Here is an 18207-nt window from a genome sequence, read left to right on the forward strand (position 1 = left end):
GTGTTTTGTGACCGCAACAAATTAAAAATAAAATGGACACACGAGTGAGATTTTAGAAACCGAATGGTTTAAAGTCTGGTAAAAAAAAATATTAGATGTCTATATAAAAACGGGTAGATCTATAGATTAAGAGATGGACATTGTAGTATATTAGCCCAACAACATTTAATTTTATTATTCCCCCTAGGCCTAGATCTAAAAATAATCTGGCGCATGTGTGAAAGGAAGTAAACCACGCTTTCCGGTTTTACCGAAGAACTCAAGAACTTGAAAATGGCAGGGGTCATCGGGAAAAGTTTGTTGTCAGTCGCAAAAAGGATTGTCAGTCCTAGCTCTGCTCAAATTTTGAAGTCAAAATTTCCCATGTCACCAAGCGGTGGAATGGTTACCCTTAATGCCCCGAGAAATTTATGGCATTTGTCCTGCTCGAGTTGGGACGTGACAACAATTTCATCACGTTTGGTTCCTGCATCACACACATGTGGCTGCCGGTGCCAACTTCATACAGAAGGTACATTATACTTCTATCGCGTTCATTGACCATGAAATACATTTCCATTTTTAAGCTCAGGTCTATGCTAAAGGCTGACCAAAACTAAAAAGATACCAAATTGTGATAGGAAACAGGGACATCCAGTCGCCAAATTTATAACCGGCATGTATTATTATTACAATATAACCTGATGCAATTTGCACACTGTTAACCCTTTCACTGCGTATATCGGTAGTACCGGGTATTATAAAATGTCGGTATTACCGTGTACTCAGTAAAGCCCTCGCTAAAATTAGTACCGTAACTGCAAGTGCCATCTATTGTATTTTCTATACACTAGAACATATTTCCACGTGTTTCAAAGCGGCAAACCGTAAAATGGCGGAGTGCATAGTGACAACGTAGACGATGCACTCTTGACGAAGTCGTGAATGACGTCTTGCTGACCAACACGTGGACAATTTCGAGGCGGGTGATACACATAATTCGTTTCTAGTTACTTGATAATGATAGTAGTCAGGACAGTGATTGGTATTATGAAGTGTGTGATTTGTTGGCTAGCTATGTCTCCCGTGCATGATGAACAAGCCCAATGTGAACACGATAGCCCTGTGTCTGCAGTAGATTCTGACAATAATTCTGATGTTGATAATAATGCTGGCCTGCTGGATCGTAAAAGACGTAGGTAATTCCTGATTCCCGAACGTGTAGATCTATTGACTGACTAGATTGATAATGATATGGGACTTGGGGATGAAAGTGAAAGTAAAAACAAGGTATTGCAATCCGCACGTGGTCATGGCAGCGGGAGACGTGATGTGCGTGTTCGCGGCGGCATTGCTCATGGCTGCTATTGATATTTTTGTTCATTTTATATATCTTTATCAAAATCCAGTGAAAAAAACAATATCTTTTAAGTATTTCATGGAGAAAAATTCGTTTTCGTGTTAGCTTTAGTGAAAAATGAGAAATCCAAAATGGCCGCCATGACGTCACATGACTACATTATTATGCAAATTTCCAAAATTCTATTTTTTCCTCTTAGCCCAACCTCATGCCCATCCCAACAGACAAAAAGATTTTTCATAAAAGCTTCCATAAGTACTGCTTGGCATTCAGTTCCAACCTCCCTTTTTTCCTCAAAAAAGGGTCTAGCACAGGCAGTGGATTTACGTCTAGCATTGAAAGGGTTAAAGCATTATTTCTAATTTCTTTGACAGTCCAAAAAAATATATAATCAAGAATGTGATTAAAAACTTTTTATTCAAACAACCAGGATTAGCAGCACCGCTAATCAAACAGTCCAATTTTGCCAAATTTGATTAGCAAATTTAAAAATTGATTAAACCCAGTAGAGTAACAGGTTTTCAGTTTCAACACAAAACACCTAAATAACAAGATATTACTTTAATTCATAACAAATTCTTAGATTTTTTAGCACTGCTACAGGTAGCTGTGACAGTTTGTGAATGTGATGTAGACCTTTTGGTTCGGTCTTATGTCTGAAGCCAATTCTTAGCAGTGGCGCTTCCGAAGCCCCACTCATTTTAATGGTTATTTCTTCGTTAGAAAACAATTTTGTCTGCTTTTTATGTGTGTTACTATTTTTGTTCAATCAGACACACCCGGAAATTAAAGAATAAACTCAATTAACTAGACACACACAATATAAACAATAATATTTTATGGGAATTCTTACTTTACATTACATTACGTTGACATGTATTTATTTTTTTATATTTTATTGACAATACGTGGGGGATACAATGGATTTATCTTTTTTAAATTGAATACTGATATAATTACACGAAATTGACATGTCTCGCAACATGAGTGGTACTACTTGATTCCTCATTTCCTGTTTAATCGACACTATTCACAGTTATGTCCCTGTACTATATAGTGTAATTAATTGTGTTCAGAAAGCCTTCTAGTCTTCAAAATGTGGATAAATCTCCATGTCAATATCCAAAATGACAGGCATATTAATGATACGCAGTTACTGCGAATCAAAAATGTTAGATTTTAATTTTTGACTAGCAATGGACAAAATATATATCGCAAATTGCGCTGCGATACTGGTTGTCAGCAGTCCTGGTACTGCCACAGTTAATAAGGACTTCTTGTTTGGTGCCCATTGCTTTTTTCAGATGTATCCCTGAGACGTTTTAATTGATACATCAATAAAATTGATTATCATGGAACTAGATTGCTTTACACAGATGTGTGGGTCTTGTGCAAAAATCTGTGATTCCAAGCCGTGACCTTTCATTAGTTAAAAATACATTTAAAAATTTTTCATGTTTGTTAATAAATTTGTTGCTATATATAACTTCTAGAAATATATTTTCTCATTGAAATTCCATTCTAATTTCAGTTGATGGAGCTATATCAAAGTTTTTAGATAAAGAAATAAAACTAGAAGAAACTTCTAAATCCAACCAAAAATTACCAACAGTAAAAGGTTTTGAATTATCTAAATCAGATGGAAGTGATGTAGAATTAGTTAAGCAAAGTGGAAATGAAAAGTAAGAAAGTCCCTTTAGTAAGCTAAGTAATCAGTCATAGGTTTAAATGTAGTCATCTGCAACTAAAGATTTAAACAACCAAATTTGTAGTTTGTACTAAAGTAACACATTACATGGTCAGATTGCACATGGATCTAACCTGTAGCTATAACATTCAGATCTCCTGGGTTTATAATATGGTTGTCAGTGGCATGACTTTGATCAAAATAAAGAATTGAATTGAGTTGACCTGCTACATGTATGTTATTTGGATTAGTAATAGTGAAAAGTTGGTACCATTAAATGTTTGTTTGTGTTGACAGTGGATCAAAAATTGGGTTATATCTCAACACTGGCTTTATCCAGAGATATAAAACGTTGAACAAGGAAATAGTCATCTCACAAAACAACTCGATCAAATTGACAATTACGTTTTTGACGCAATTTTAGCCAAAATTTCAACCTAGCTTTTATATTCAATCAAAGTCAAAATCTGTACTGTATTTATTTTTCTTACAGAGTTACAGTAAAATTTAATGTGAATGCATCAGTGGATTCTGATCATCCCCCAGCTGTTGAAGGCCAAAGTGAGGAAGCTACCGATGTAGGTCCCAAGGATATATCATATTGATTTAAAAAAAAAAAAAATAATAAACAATTTAATATTCTGAATATGAAAACATGAAACCACAGTTCGATGTTTGAATTAGTCCTATGAGTAATATTTTTATCATTATTTCATGTACCTTTCTTTTTATCTGAGAGTATGTTATTGTAATTCCTGTAAGTTCATCAATCCTTGTAAATGGTCTACATAATGGTTCGGCTGGTCATAACGAGGAGCCCTATCAAATTATTATACTCCATTTGTAGGCTAAATAGATTTGGTTTGGTCATTTACAAATGAACCGATTTATTAGGGTTTCACACTGCGTAGCTTGTGTGAAACACTATTGTTTTTGTTAAAATTATTATTAAGCTTTCATATTACATATGAAAGCTTATTGTTTCTGTTAAGATTATTATTGTTATTTTTTTTTTGTGTTTTGTCCACAAATCGGATTTCTCAGAATCTAACCATAGGATCGTTCTGAAACTTTTACCTATCCCCCCAAAAATGGGTGGTGGCTGTTGATTAAATATATTTTCAAAACGTTTTACGAATCCGAAATCACCGAATTTTACGAAGGAATGCATTTGACCTACAATGCTGTAACTCTGTGACTATTTGACCTATTTTACTAATTCTTTTTTCTTTGAGTATCTTGAAACATTTACTTCAAATCTGCAATTTCGGATTTTGGCATTTCGAAAATTCGTCGCTGTCATTTCGAACCGGAAGTTATTACCAATTTGACAACTTCTTTAATAGTTGTGCGATTTTCGTGAAATTTAGAATGTTAGTAGATCTTGCCAATGCGACTTCAATGATGTCCTTGGAAATTTTCTAAATTATCTCCCCTTGGTGAAATTAAGGATCAAAGTTTTCAAAAAAATCGTCGAAATATAGGTCAGAATGACCTAAAAAAAAAATTCGATACTAGACAAGTAATTACTGATTCGTACACAAAATATGGAGTTTGTCGATCGAACCGGAAGTGTCACTATCTTTAAACGTGAAAAATCAAAAAGGCTTTTTTGCTATTTTACTTACAGACTCGGTCGTCATATTTTTGGAATCCTGGAAGGAATACCTAAAAATCTATCGGATCAGAATTTTGATTTCGGTCACGTGATGGTCACCATTTTGAATTGAAAATGAAAAATAGAAGCATTTTGAAGGGCCGGGACTTTGGAACACAAGAACTCTCCTTCTAATTAAGCTAGAATGTTCAAACTTGGTGTAGGCGTTTACTAGGTCAATGTCATGATTGAGTTCAAAGATGAGCATTTTTTGCCTAGGGTAAGCAGAGATAAGCAAGCTGATTTGTTGATTCTTTAGGGCACGATGACATTGGTTATAATGAATGGAGGGCGATGAAACTCTTGTCAATCGAGAGGCTAATAGCTGGCCTGTTGTGTGAAATCATTGTATCATTTTTTATTCGAATTTCTCCTTTGATGTTTTCCGTGCCGACAAGGTTGTTTTCGAGTTTAGCTGGATTTGACTTCGCGCATGCGCTACGCTGGAACCAAAGGTACCATGAGTACTAAATTCCGGCGAGCAACTTTTCACGTTGGTACCTAGGTACCCTGAAAATTTCAAGGTGATACCTGCATTCGTTCAAGTCGTTTGTTCTTGTCACCTGCCTTTCGTCGTTTTTTTTCTAAGTCAATTTACGGCTTCCATGAGGGGAAAAAAGTGGAATTTCGCCGTGACACCGGCACCGATTGTCCGAAAACCATGAAATTTGGACACAATACGTCCATTACCACCCCGGACTCTGTGCCTTACCCCCATTTTGATCCCATTAAAAAAAAAGAGTTTTAGCAAAAAAACGATTTTCGGAATTTAATATTGGTTTTAACCCTGTACCCAGACAAGATATAGATATTATTATAATCCCTATGAAATATTTTAATTATTTACTGCTATAATATGAATTATCACTTATTCCCCGTTAAATAAATATCGGTCACCGGGTGCAGCTGTACAACTTCAAGGACCCTGGCTTCAAGTCAATTTACGGCTTCCATGAGGGGAAAAAAGTGGAATTTCGCCGTGACACCGGCACCGATTGTCCGAAAACCATGAAATTTGGACACAATACGCCCATTACCACCCCGGACTCTGTGCCTTACTCCCATTTTGATCCGATTAAAAAAAAAACAGTTTTAGCAAAAAAACGATTTTCGGAATTTAATATTGGTTTTAATTAATTTTGAAATTGCAAATGCAAAGAGATTTTATCGCCTCTTCCGTATGTGATAGGTACTGGTACTATACACATTATCCTTAAAAGACAATTTTTTAAAATGACCGTAACGATGTATCGACACTAGAAACCGAAATCGCCTATTTTGACCTTTTTTGACTGCTGAGGCATCATTCCGGTGGTCCAAATCTCTGGAATTTCTAGCGGTTGGCTGCGCCGCGATGATATTTATCACATACTAAATTGAGAAAAATCCTCAGATATCAAGAACAATAAAAATTCGATAAAATACGGCAATTTTTTAAGCAAAAAACCTTTGATTGTTGGGGGCGGGTTTTGAATTTATTTTGAACGTTCTCGGAATCCAACACTCTTCTATTTTTAATATGTGATAGCTAGAATCCCAAGGTACATTCTGTGCATATTTGAAGGCAATCGGAGCACAGGAACGTTGCCTGGGCAGAGCAAATCAAAGGCTTCTTCGTCTTATGACCTTAAACACTGCGTATAAATTTAAAGTCAATCGGATATTAACAGCAAAAGGGGGGCGACGACAATATACGACCACATTTCAATGTGGGCCTATAAAAAGTAAATCATTGCCAATAGAAAAGACCCACCTTTCCCCCAACAACAACCATGTAATGCACTAGCTATAATGGGGATTTTTCTGGAACACAGCGAAATGGGTCTTTTAAAATGTTCACAAGTGTATCACAAGGAGGGTTTGCTTCTTCTCTATGGGACACCCGATACCACTTCTCAACGAGGAATTCAGTCACACAGCCAACACCATTTTGTATGTTTGTGTAATCTTTATTCAGTATAAATCAAGTAATACAAATAAAAAAATACTTGGATTGATGAAAACATAATTTTTGAGAGTTATTCATACATGTAGCATAATTGTTCTTATTTAAAAAATGTACATGATTACATGTTTGTCATAAACAACATTAAATAAACAATCATGTTTCTTCACGATAACAGTAACAGTATAACAATTGTATGAAATATATTTTCCTTTATTTTTTTTTATTTTTAGAAAGGCCACTTCCTTGGTTTAAAATATATCATAAATTGTAGTTATCTAACATATACTTCCATGTATGTTTAGCTAACAGATTACCACGTCGCCTTATCTAACAGAGAGTAAATGGTATACAATATCAAATTATAATCTACCAGCATTACTTGTTTCAGTAATTTAATCGTGTGTTATTCTTGTATTTAAGTGAGAAGAGTGAATAAACTATCATGGGTTGAAACAAATATATTGGAGTAGAAATAAACATTGTATATTGGTTTGCAAATAAATAATTGGTACAGATAATGCAATGTCATACAACATACTTTTTGGATTCGGTACAAATACAACCTTTTTATCATCAATGAAAATAATGTGATTTCAAAGTAACGATGAATAAAAAACCATTGCTTATATAAAGTACATGTAATTGGGTTCATTTAATTCACTTTGTATCTATAATATACATGTAGTATTAAACAATAAATATATTGATTAATGCCAATTCTATACAAATCTCATAGTTGTATTCATGTTTTCTTTACCATAACAAGAATCAGTACAACAGATTTAGTAACAATATATTCCTTTCTACATCCGTCAGAGTGGTTGATGATTCATAGATTCTAATAACCCCTTTTGAAGTTTATATGAAAGCTTTGATATCTGCTATGCAGATCTAGTTAGGGTTTCACACTGCGAAGCTTGTGTGAAACACTATTGTTTTTGTTAAAATTATTATTCTTATTATTATTATTATTCTTCTTTTGTTTTGAGTAGATCTCAGCAACTACTTGTCGCATCGTTACGATTTCTTCGGTTTTACTTGGAAAGTGGGTGTGACTTAGAGGATAAAGCTATTTTGAACGTTCTGCGACAATGCGAAATGTCCGAAATCACCGAAGTTATCGTTTTTACAAATATTGCGGTAATTTTAACAATAATCATGGGATTTTAACTTTCGATACATTTTGGCATAGCTGGAGACAGGGCACATAGCTGCGCTACTTTTGATTTTTGATTTTCGGCAAATCTTCGCAGATATTAGGCGCTAAATTTAGAAAATTTAAATTTTTACAAAAAACTTTTTTATTTATGAATATTTTTTAGTCGTGTTTTACACAAATATAACGAGCCCTCTGACTTGGGCAAAAATGTGAAAAATTTTTGTCTCGGTAATTTTCCTTGGCCCCCATTGGCTAATTCAGTTTTTCAGTCCTAGATTAATTATTTATTGTTCGATTTGTATAAAACAAAGTTCATATGCTCCGTTGTCTCAATTGTCATTTTTTTTGTTACCAATAGTTTTATCTGTCGGCACCGGAAGTGGCGTAAATTGACAAAAAACTACAATTTTGACAGTTAGGTACCATTTTTCGAAAGCAAATATTATTGTTTTCAAATCTGGTATAACTGAAATTGTGCGCCCTTTAAAGGCGCACAAAATGTTGGGACCAGTTTTTTTAATTTCGATTCCGTTTTCGGGCTATTTCGATTAAAAGGTGAAAAAAGGTGTAAAATTAAGCTATTTACAACCCATCCAGCGTTTTCATATTTTAAAATATTACTTCGTAACTTTCATAAACTCGTAGCAATAATCTATACGGAGAGAATGTATGTGAAAATTAATTTGTAATATGCGCAGTTGCCGAGAAATGGGCAATTTTGCATGAGTCACTTTTTACGCTAGTTTGCCTGTAAAAGAGTCAATTATTATTCGATTTTCATAAAAGTGACACCATTTGATGTGTAATGTCAATTTTAACTAGGTCAAACCAAATTAACCCTTTCAATATCACCGGAAATGACGTAATTTGGGCAAAAATTGTATTTATAGCCTTCGAAACCAGTAATTTATTCAAATGAGTCATATTTGTTATTTGTTTAAAATTTTGATATTTGATTCAAATCAACTAATACAATGACCCCTTACGATCATATAGATATCACAAAATGGTTTCTAACTTGTTCAGTTGCGGAGAAATAAGCAATTTTCAACAGGTCACTTTTTAAGGTTTTTTGTCAATAAAAGTCTCAATTATTATTCGATTTTCATGAAATTTTCACTGTGTGATACATAATGCCATTTACGATTTCATACAAGTAATTTCAGATTTTCATTATCACCGGAAGTAACGTCATTTTGGCAAAAACTGTATTTTTAGCCTTCAAAACAGATATTTTATTCAAATGAATCAGATTTGTAATGTTTTTAAAATTATGATATTTGATTCCAATCAACAAATAGAATGAACTCCTTCGATCATACAGATACCTCAAAATGGTTTCTAACTTGTACGGTTGCAGAGAAATAGGCGATTTTCTACAAGTCATTTTTCAAGGTTTTTGGTCTATAAAGGTGGCAATTATTATAGGATTTACATAAAATTTTCACCATGTGATCATGCTATTTCTGATTTCATAAACCAATTTAACATTTTCATTATCACCGGAAGTAATGTAATTTTGACAGGATCACTGACATGTAGCAAATGAATTGATTGCTGGATTTGGTTGTTTCTGCGTCCATTTTATTTCATGTGTGCAATGCTTATGTGGAAACCTGTTTAACGGTTTCATTGGTACCGGAAGTGACATAAGTTCAAGGGTAACGTGGCACTGGTGAAACCCGTCATTACTGCTTCGCAGTTCTAGTTCTTATTATTATTATTCTTCTTTTGTTTTGAGTAGATCTCAGCAACTGATTGTCGGATCGTTACGATTTTTCGGTTTTATCGGAAAAGTGGGTGTGACTTAGAGGATAAAGCTATTTTGAACGTTCTGCGACAATGCGAAATGTCCGAAATCACCGAAGCTATCGTTTTTAGAAATATTGCAGTAATTTTAACAATAATCATTGGATTTTAACTTTCGATGCATTTTGGCATAGCCGGAGACGGGGCACATAGCTACGCTACTTTTGATTTTTGATTTTCGGCAAATCTTCGCAGATATTAGGCGCTAAATTTAGAAAATTTAAATTTTTACAAAAAACTTTTTTATTTATGAATATTTTTTAATCGTGTTTTACACAAATATAACGAGTCCTCTGACTTGGGCAAAAATGTGAAAATTTTTTGTCTCGGTAATTTTCCTTGGCCCCCATTGGCTAATTCAGTTTTTCAGTCCTAGATTAATTATTTATTGTTCGATTTGTATAAAACAAAGTTCATATGCCCCGTTGTCTCAATTGTCATTTTTTTTGTTACCAATAGTGTTATCTGTCGGCACCGGAAGTGGCGTAAATTGACAAAAAACTACAATTTTGACAGTTAGGTACCATTTTTCGAAAGCAAATATTATTTTTTTCAAATCTGGTATAACTGAAATTGTGCGCCCTTTAAAGGCGCACAAAATGTTGGGACCATTTTTTTTAATTTCGATTCCGTTTTCGGGCTATTTTGATTAAAAGGTGAAAAAAGGTGTAAAATTAAGCTATTTACAACCCATCCAGCGTTTTCATATTTTAAAATATTACTTCGTAACTTTCATAAACTCGTAGCAATAATCTATACGGAGAGAATGTATGTGAAAATTAATTTGTAATATGCGCAGTTGCCGAGAAATGGGCAATTTTGCATGAGTCACTTTTTACGCTAGTTTGCCTGTAAAAGAGTCAATTATTATTCGATTTTCATAAAAGTGACACCATTTGATGTGTAATGTCAATTTTAACTAGGTCAAACCAATTTAACATTTTCAATATCACCGGAAATGACGTAATTTGGGCAAAAATTGTATTTATAGCCTTCGAAACCAGTAATTTATTCAAATGAGTCATATTTGTTATTTGTTTAAAATTTTGATATTTGATTCAAATCAACTAATACAATGAACCCTTACGATCATATAGATATCACAAAATGGTTTCTAACTTGTTCAGTTGCGGAGAAATAGGCAATTTTCAACAGGTCACTTTTTAAGGTTTTTTTGTCAATAAAAGTGTCAATTATTATTCGATTTTCATGAAATTTTCACTGTGTGATACATAATGCCATTTACGATATCATACAAGTAATTTAAGATTTTCATTATCACCGGAAGTAACGTCATTTTGGCAAAAACTGTATTTTTAGCCTTCAAAACAGATATTTTATTCAAATGAATCAGATTTGTAATGTTTTTAAAATTATGATATTTGATTCCAATCAACAAATAGAATGAACTCATTCGATCATACAGATACCTCAAAATGGTTTCTAACTTGTACGGTTGCAGAGAAATAGGCGATTTTCTACAAGTCATTTTTCAAGGTTTTTGGTCTATAAAGGTGGCAATTATTATAGGATTTACATAAAATTTTCAACATGTGATGATGCTATTTCTGATTTCATAAACCAATTTAACATTTTCATTATCACCGGAAGTAATGTAATTTTGACAGGATCACTGACATGTAGAAAATGAATTGATTGCTGGATTTGGTTGTTTCTGCGTCCATTTTATTTCATGTGTGCAATGCTTATGTGGAAACCTGTTTAACGGTTTCATTGGTACCGGAAGTGACATAAGTTCAAGGGTAACGTGGCACCGGTGAAACCCGTCATTACTGCTTCGCAGTTCTAGTTTTTTCTTGTTTTTATCAGTTAGGAGAAAAATGATGAAGTAATACTTTTTCATTTATTACCACCTCAGACATGGACGATCATACATTTATACCATTCAGTATTTTAATCCTGTTGTCTTTTATTTCAGATGGTTTCTAGACCAAGTTTTACTGTTGAATTAAATAAGGGAGACAACCAGATTTTAGCTGTTCACTGTTATTTCCCTGAAGATGGTATGGTAGATGATGCCAGTCAAGAAGGTACAGAATCGATTGGTATGTAATAAAGCTAGTATACTCAACATGACAATTCTTCACAAGCTGCTTTATTTACTTTTTCTCTTTATATATGTTACCGTATTCTGTAGCAGTAATCTGCAGAAGAGAATAAAATCTAGGGTTTATATTTCTTTAACTTTTAATTAAAATGGCGGCAAGAAGAATCTCTACAGCAACATTGATTACAATAATAAAACTTCCATTATATGGTTATTCATGATTTAGTTTGTAACTCTAAAGTCTACTTTAACATCAGCTTTATTCTGGTTTGACTCAAAGAACTGAGAAATATTTGTTTACATTTCATCAAAATGACACATTATTGCAAACATCCAATCAGATTGCTACACATCATGACTCATCAATATTAATAAGCAATGTTGATCACATGACCCCAGCTTCTCGAGCAAGAAATCGGTTCCCACTTCGATATGGGTTCTCACTTCAATATGGTATCGCCTGCTTCACCATTTAAAACATGAATAAAACACAAACATTTCCCTAATATTCTAAAGAAAATACAAGAATCTTACTCAAACAAGATTCCTTAACATCATGTGACTCATAATTAATTAAACAATTATAAATTAACGAAAGCCATGTGATTCTTATGTGCTTGTGCTAGACATTCTGACTTCGAACGCTTACCCATTGACAAAACATCTAAATTTGCCGAAAAAACCCATTTGTTACAACTCACAGCACTAACATTTTGATACATAATTTAGCATTTGACAATAAAAATGATACCTGCAGAAGAGAATAAAATGAAAGTTCATATTTCTGTAACTTTTAATTAAAATGGCGACAAGAAAGAATTTAGATAACACCCTCCTATTGTGTCATACCAAGTTACAGATTAGAGTTCCATCCCTTTGACTACTAATGAGTTCAATAACTTTGGCACCTTCAGTCCAATGATCTGAAGAATCGAAAAACATTTATACAATTATATATAATATAGCAAATATTTAGGGAGATCTCTAAATTCCGACTCACACATATAATACAGATGCATCTTTATATTATGGAAGTGGGTTTTTGTGGCCAAATGATCTAATGGGTGCCACTCGGCAAACCTCGGTAAATTCCGGTACCCTACATCTAACCTCAGCTGTATGATAGTAATTTATATGTACCTACGGCCATACATTTGCGATGCGGCTACCGGTTTACTTTAACAGGAAAACGTGCCGCTTTTACAAAAAAGTCCCAAAATTGTGTCTTTTGTTGAGTGTATATAACTAAACGAGCAGAGATATTGTCTCAAGGCTGCTGGTTTGATATAATTCCCTGTTAATTCCCCAAACCCAATGCCAAACTTGACGTTTGTTGATATAATACACTCTCCACAGAAATCTCCATGGGCGCAGCCATTTTTCATCCGGGACCTTTAAAATAGTTCCAATATGGCGGAATTCGTCATACAGCCGAGATTAGATGCGTAGAATCTGTCGAGGTTTGCCGAGTGAATGGGCGCCTGTCCAACCTCATGGGTTTTCCCCAGGTCCCCTACGAGTAAGCGAATTATTGAAATGAAATTGAATCATACGTTTAGTCCTGAAATGTCCTAGTTTATGAAGACAACCATGCCCTTTGTATGTAATGGATATTGTTTGAACATGTATTGTTGAACTGTACTTTTACTTTCAGAAGATTTATTTGAAATACAAGAAGTTGCTTTATACAGTGGGGAATGGAGTGACTCTGTTTATAGCTTACAGGCTGAAACAATGGATGGCGTGAGTTGATTTTTTTTTATCAGATTAATGTGTGGAGAAATTAAGATTGAATAGACATATAGACTAAAAATTTTGGGGGAATATTTCTCTTAGACATGGGTTGCTAGGCAAACAACAGCTTAGTTGTCCATGCAGTTTTTGAGGGTTCTCAGTAATTAAATATTACAGATTTCAGCAGAATTCCCAGCACATTTGGAAATAGATCTCAAAAACTGAACAATAGAACTGATTACTAGGTTATAACACAGGCAATAACTCTGCACATACACATGTATAATGCACACCTAACACTGTCAATAAGGTTCATCCTTATGGCTAGTTAACAGTCCTATCAAGTTTATGAATGGCCGGTTGAGTAAGCTCATCTAGGTTGAAAAAATATCTAAAAAAGCTACAGAAAACAGAAAAATATTGAAGATTCTTGTAAATGAAATAAAATGAGGTTTAACATCCTACTGTTCTGCTCCGACTGGTCTAATGAAGACGGGCATACCCCATACAGTGTGCTATGAAGGAAATTTTGCCCGGGCAGCAGCACTATGGCTTACGCATATATCGAATTCCAACTGCCACGGGTTCTTTTACGTGCATGCTAATGTATACACAGGACCTTGGTTTATTGTCCCATCCGAATGACTAGAAGCTGTCCTTGTCAGGCCCTCCATCCTGCATTACTGACAAGGGGAAACTACGTCGGAAAATCCCGATGAACTTTCTTGGCCAATGCAGGGATTGAACACTCGACCTCCAGGCTAGCGAGCCAGCGTCTTACCCCTTAGCCGCCATGGTTCTCAAAGTTTCTTGTGCATACATAAAAAAACTTAAATGAAATAATAGATGCATAGTTTAAAACTTTTAGATTGTTCTGAAGCTTTGTAGCTTTGTTAAAAAAACTTGTCTTCTTTTTCAGAATTTATATGATTTAATAATGGATATGTTAGATGAACGAGGTATTAATGACGAGTTTGTTAATGATCTTATTGAATTCAGCACAGTGTATGAACATGGAAAATATATCGGTTTTCTTAAAAATATGAAATCATTTGTTGATAAAAACTAAACTAATAACATTTATCAAATGTTTATATTTGTCATAAGTAAAATCAGTGGTGTCAATGTATCATTGTCAGCAGAAGGGATAACAGTTTTATTTTGTTTGAATAGCTAGACATAGAAATAATTGCAACAAACGAATACCATGTAGTATTGTATGGGAAGACCAGTGAATATGTTTCCGAACCTCTAGGACATAACATACATCTATAAATAGGTATATTGAATAGTATGTGCCTGTGAGAATTGCCCTTACTACACTAATGTTAAAGACATACTATACTATCACCCACCAAGGAAAAAATTTAATTTGAATAATTTCATTCAAAGTACCTTTAAGCTCTCCTTATTACCCAAGATCTGAGCACTGACAGCTTACAGAAAGATATTGTGCGATAGCGTTCTTCTTTGAATCCAACTAAAAAATGTGCATGACATGTATATTGACATTTTACCAGATCACGATTGAATTTCATTTTTAAATATCATTTTCAAATTAGTACTGGTACTAATAGTAAGCTAAATGTTTGTATTTGGTTTGAAAGAATGCCATTTGTAATGGTTGAATGACATAAATTTTTGTATATTTTATACATGTAAACAAAGGCTTTACAAACAATATGTAACATTTACTGTGAACAAATTACAATTTACTTTTTGTATTTTACACTAGTTGATTGCTATATCAATTTCATATATAGTACATCAGACATCTAAAATATTGGTTTAGATCTGGCAAAAACTCAGCAAAGGGAGCAAATATCAATAATTAAGTTTGGACGTGTTATAGAAGAGAAAATGTTGTATGCATGTTATAAAATTAGAAGATTTGAGATGTAGAATAGATAGTATAAACTGTGATTCTTCTCTGATACATATAATCTGATTTATATAAATAAACTGTAAAACAAATCAACTTATTTATTTATTGCAATAGTTTGTATACCTAAAGGCCTCGAATTGGAAATGCTCAATTGACATACAGTAATATTACCTAATATGAAACAAGTTTGAACAAGCCAACAGTGAGGCTGATGTCCCTCGTTGAAATCCCAAAAATAAATAGATGACACATATTAATTAATCACACATTAATTGTCCCCCGCCTTTCGAAGAAAGCAGGGGACTATTAAAATGGGTTCGTCCGTCTGTCTGTCCGTCCGTCACACTTTTTGGGACACAATAACTCTCTTCCTAATTGAGCTAGAATGTTCAAACTTGGTGTATGTGTTTATTAGGTCAATGCCTTGATGGAGTTCGAAGATGAGCATTTTCCGCTTAGGGTAAGCAGAGATAAGCAATTTGATTGGTTGATGCTTTGGGACACGATAACTCTCTTCCTAATTGGGCTAGAATGTTCAAACTTGGTGTATGTGTTGATTAGGTCAATGCCTTGATGGAGTTCGAAGATGAGCATTTTCCGCTTAGGGTAAGCAGAGATAAGCAATTTGATTGGTTGATGCTTTGGGACACGATAACTTTTAATTGAGCTAGAATGTTCAAACTTGGTGTATGTGTTTATTAGGTCAATGCCTTGATGGAGTTCGAAGATGAGCATTTTCCGCTTAGGGTAAGCAGAGATAAGCAATTTGATTGGTTGATACTTTGGGGCACGATAACTCTCTTCCTAATTGAGCTAGAATGTTCAAACTTGGTGTATGTGTTGATTAGGTCAATGCCTTGATGGAGTTCGAAGATGAGCATTTTCCGCTTAGGGTAAGCAGAGATAAGCAATTTGATTGGTTGATGCTTTGGGACATGATAACTTTAGTTCTAATTAAGTGAGAAAGATGAAACTTGGTGTATAGTTTTATTACATCAATACCTTGACTAAGTTCGATAATGAGCATTTCCTGCTCAGGGTAAGCAGAGCGATAAGCAATTTGATTGGCCGAGACTTTGGAACACAATAACCCTCCTTCTAATTGAGCTAGAATGTTCAAACTTGGTGTAGATGTTTATTAGGTCAATGCCTTGATGGTGTGTGAAGATAAGCATTTTCTGCCTAGGGTAAGCAAAGATAAGCAATTTGATTGGTTGATGCTTTGGGACACGATAGCTTTAGTTCCAATTAAGTGAGAGTGATGAAACTTGGTGTATAGTTTCATTACATCAATACCTTGACTGAGTTCGATGATGAGCATTTTCTGCTCAGGGTAAGCAGAGCGATAAGCAATTTGATTGGCTGAGACTTTGGAACACAATAACCCTCCTTTTAATTGAGCTAGAATGTTGAAACTTGGTGTAGGTGTTTATTAGGTCAATGTCTTGATGGAGTGTGAAGATAAGCATTTTCTGCTTAGGGTAAGCAGAGATAAGCAATTTGATTGGTTAATGCTTTGAGACACGATAACTTTAGTTACACTTACGTGAGAGTGATGAAACTTGGTGTATAGTTTCATTACATCAATATCTTGACTAAGTTCGATGATGAGCATTTTCTGCTCATGGTAAGCAGAGCGATAAGCAATTTGATTGGCCGGGACTTTGGAACACAATAACTCTCCTTCTAATTAAGCTTGGATGTTCAAACTTGGTGTAGGGGTTTGAGGTCAATACCTTGATGGTGTGCGAAGATCGGCATTTTTGGCTTAGGGTAAGCAGAGATAAGCAATTTGACTGGTTGATGCTTTGAAACACGATAAATTTGGTTCTAATTAAGTGAGATTGATGAAACTTGGTGTATAGTTTCATTACATCAATACCTTGACTAAGTTTGATGATGAGAATTTTCTGCTTAGGCTAACGAGCAATAAGCAGTTTGATTGGTCAAGACTTTGGAACATAACAACTCTTCTTCTAATTGAGGTAGAATGTTTAAACTTGATGTAGATGTTTGTCTTAACTGAGTTCAATGATTAACATATCGAGCTAAAGCTAAGCAGAGATAAGCAATTTCCTGCTTTGGGACAAGATCTGATAGAGAGTGATGAAACTTAGTGTATAGTTGATAATCAGTTTGATTGCTTGATACTTTGGAAAAAAAATAGATGTGCGATTAATTAATATGTGTCATCTATTTATTTGGGGATTTTGGCGGGGGACATCAGCCTCACTGTTGGCTTGTTTTTTTTCAAAAGTATCAAGCAATCAAATTGATTATCAACTATACACTAAGTTACATCACTCTCTATCAGATAGAATCAAAGTTATCTTGTCCCAATTGCTTAGCTCTATTTAGCTTTAGCTCTAAATTTTAATCATTGAACTCAAGTCAAGACATTAACCTAATGAACATCAGCATCCAGTTTAAACATTCTACCTCAATTAAAAGCAGAGTTGTTATGTTCCAAAGTCTTGACCAATCAAATTGCTTATCGATCCTTAGCCTAATCAGAAATTTCTCATCATCAAACTTAGTCATGGTAATGACAATGATATAATGAATCTATACTCGGAGTTTCATCACTCTCACTTAATTCAAACCAAAGTTTTTGGCCCTAAAGCATCAACCAATCAGATTGCTTATCTCTGCTTAACCTAAGCAGAAAATCTACTACCCCCATCAAGGCAGTCGCCAAATAAACACCGACACCAAGTTTGAACGTTCTAGCTCAATTAGAAGGAGAGTTATTGTGTTCCAAAGTCTCGGCCAATCAAATTGCTTATCGCTCTGCTTACCCTGAGCAGAAAATGCTTAGCTTGTTACCCAATCTTATAGAATTTTACCCTTTGGATATTCTTGGTTGCCATGTTATAAAACTCCCTTACCAAGCCATACAGTTATTTAGCCAGAAGATTTTG

At 34.3% G+C, this 18207-nt stretch overlaps 1 protein-coding gene across 1 annotated transcript; it reads left to right on the forward strand.

Moving 5' to 3' along the window:
- Positions 1–219: 219 nt before the first annotated feature.
- On the forward strand, positions 220–15383 carry LOC126823382 (complement component 1 Q subcomponent-binding protein, mitochondrial). Its single transcript, XM_050552197.2, has 6 exons — positions 220–511; positions 2871–3021; positions 3520–3604; positions 11539–11665; positions 13322–13410; positions 14321–15383. Exons 1-6 carry the CDS (start codon positions 274–276, stop codon positions 14468–14470), a joined length of 840 nt encoding a protein of 279 aa, XP_050408154.1. The 5' UTR covers positions 220–273; the 3' UTR covers positions 14471–15383.
- Positions 15384–18207: the final 2824 nt, after the last annotated feature.

The sequence above is a fragment of the Patella vulgata genome, chromosome 6, assembly GCF_932274485.2.
Source record: "Patella vulgata chromosome 6, xgPatVulg1.2, whole genome shotgun sequence".
Taxonomy (NCBI): Eukaryota; Metazoa; Mollusca; class Gastropoda; family Patellidae; genus Patella; species Patella vulgata.